The following is a 2072-nucleotide window of genomic DNA, read 5'->3' on the forward strand; positions in this document are numbered from 1 at the left end:
ATTTTCACCTGCTGCAATGATCGACAATTAAGCTTCAATTGAATCTAACCTCAGCTATTTCTCCTTGTAATTTGTTCTCTTACAGGGAGCTCAAGTCCAACGCCGTGTACTTTAAGGAAACACAAAAACAACAGGAAACCTCGCACGCCCTTCACTACCTCCCAGCTGCTGGCGCTGGAGCGCAAGTTTCGCCAGAAGCAGTACCTCTCCATCGCCGAAAGAGCCGAGTTCTCCAACTCTCTCAACCTGACGGAGACTCAGGTCAAAATTTGGTTTCAGAACAGGAGAGCCAAAGCCAAGAGACTGCAGGAGGCCGAGCTGGAAAAGTATAAACTGGCCTCCAAGCCCATCCTGCCCGCCTTCGCGCTGCCGCTCCCCCTCGGAGCGCACATGGGGTCTCCAACGTGGGGTCCGTCAAACGCCTTCCATAGGCCCGGTCTGCCGGTCCCAGGACTGTTCAGCGGACCCGTCACTTATGGGATGTACTATTTGTCTTAGTAGTACTGCGTGTGTACGTGTGATTTTAAGAGAAAACATTTCTTATGTCATGGTTGCAATACACTTATGAACGAGGATGAAGCGTTTTCTACACCTCGAGTACATTTTTTTTTTGTATTTGGAGTTTAGAGAAATTTCCTAAATATAAGTAATTTCAGGACATATTTTGATAAATAATTGTGTGCGTAATGGACTGAGTGAGTTCACATCGTTCTCCTTATTTTAAGACTAAGAAGTAAGAGGTTCTCTGGATTCACAGGCCTAATTTTGTGAGGCAATAGGGCCTACCCCAAAAGTCGAGATTTTAAACAGCATGTCTGAAATATGTCATTCCAATTCATCCACCGTGCTCCGCAGTAGTTTGTGAAAATGTGTCCAGACATGGAGGCTACTGGAGCAGAGGTTTAAAAGCAACACAAAAGTACTTAAACGGTGTCAGTGCCTTAAGGTCAGTGTATCACTTGAAGTATTTCTCCTCATTCAGCATTGACGGTTCCTGGTAAAACTGCAGTTTACCAGAGTTGCTGTTTGAATGTTTGTATTTCCTTACAGCAGTCCCTGTCACGATTTCTACATTTTGTAAACATTGAGCAAAATTATATTTTAGAAAAATACTTGTATTAGATATTTTTTTTACCCCTCACAGCGTGGCCTTTATGGGAGTGATAATAGATGTTCTTTGAGGAATTTTGCTGTAAATGTAAATACAATTTGTAGTGTTCATAAAGCCCTGCATCCTCGCTTGAAGAGCATCAGGAAATGTGGTATTTATTGAATATCTTTGTATCTGTACTGTGTACATACCATCACTCTATCTAAATTTTCAGTTACTTGTAAAACTGATTTTAGTAAATAAACCTTATACAAAACCTGTATGAAGTGGCTGACTCCTTTTAAAACGTTTTCAGTTTTCTTTTTTAGTTATATCTTATAACTTTGATGAATCAGTGGAGTTCAGCCGACAGTGCTCCTCCAAGAAATTTGACTTTTTCAAAAGTAGCACAGACTTAGATGAGATAGTTGTTTTTTGTCATTTTTATTGAATCATTGTCGCCAAAAAATCTCACCGCCTGCCCATGTAAATGTGCTGTATTTATAGCGCTTTTCTAACGACTACTCAAAGCGCTTCTACCCCATACAGGAAACATTCACCATTCACACACATTCATACACTGTGGCCGAGGCTGCCGTACAAGGTGCCACCTGCTCATCAGATAAACACTCACACACATTCACACTCCGATGCGCGGGGGCAACTCGGGGTTCAGTGTCTTGCCCAAGGACACTTCGACAATGACTGCAGGGGCGGGGATCGAACCACCAACCTTTCGATTGGCAGGCAACCAATTCCAATGTTGTGCCATTACTTTAACTTAAATTTAAAATAGCATACAGAGTGTAATACATGTGCCTATTAGACCGTATCAGTGATTCCCTGTTCTGTTTAAGTATTATATTTTAACACGACTTCATGTCTTATTTGGCACATCACATGTTTGTTACTTTTAAACAAAGAATCAAGCATACAATCTAACAAATCCTTTAATTTAATTGTCATTGCAGGATATGTTTAG

At 41.3% G+C, this 2072-nt stretch overlaps 1 protein-coding gene across 1 annotated transcript in view; it reads left to right on the top strand.

Moving 5' to 3' along the window:
* Window positions 1–1373, top strand: part of LOC116698512 (homeobox protein MSH-C) — a 2433-nt gene extending 1060 nt beyond the window's left edge. Inside the window, exon 2 of the mRNA XM_032530459.1 lies at window positions 86–1373. Within this exon, the coding sequence (XP_032386350.1) occupies window positions 86–498 (413 nt within the window). The 3' untranslated portion in view covers window positions 499–1373. The remainder of the gene's footprint in view (window positions 1–85) is intronic.
* The last annotated feature ends 699 nt before the right edge of the window (window positions 1374–2072 follow it).

Source organism: Etheostoma spectabile, chromosome 2, assembly GCF_008692095.1.
Source record: "Etheostoma spectabile isolate EspeVRDwgs_2016 chromosome 2, UIUC_Espe_1.0, whole genome shotgun sequence".
Classification (NCBI taxonomy): domain Eukaryota; kingdom Metazoa; phylum Chordata; class Actinopteri; order Perciformes; family Percidae; genus Etheostoma; species Etheostoma spectabile.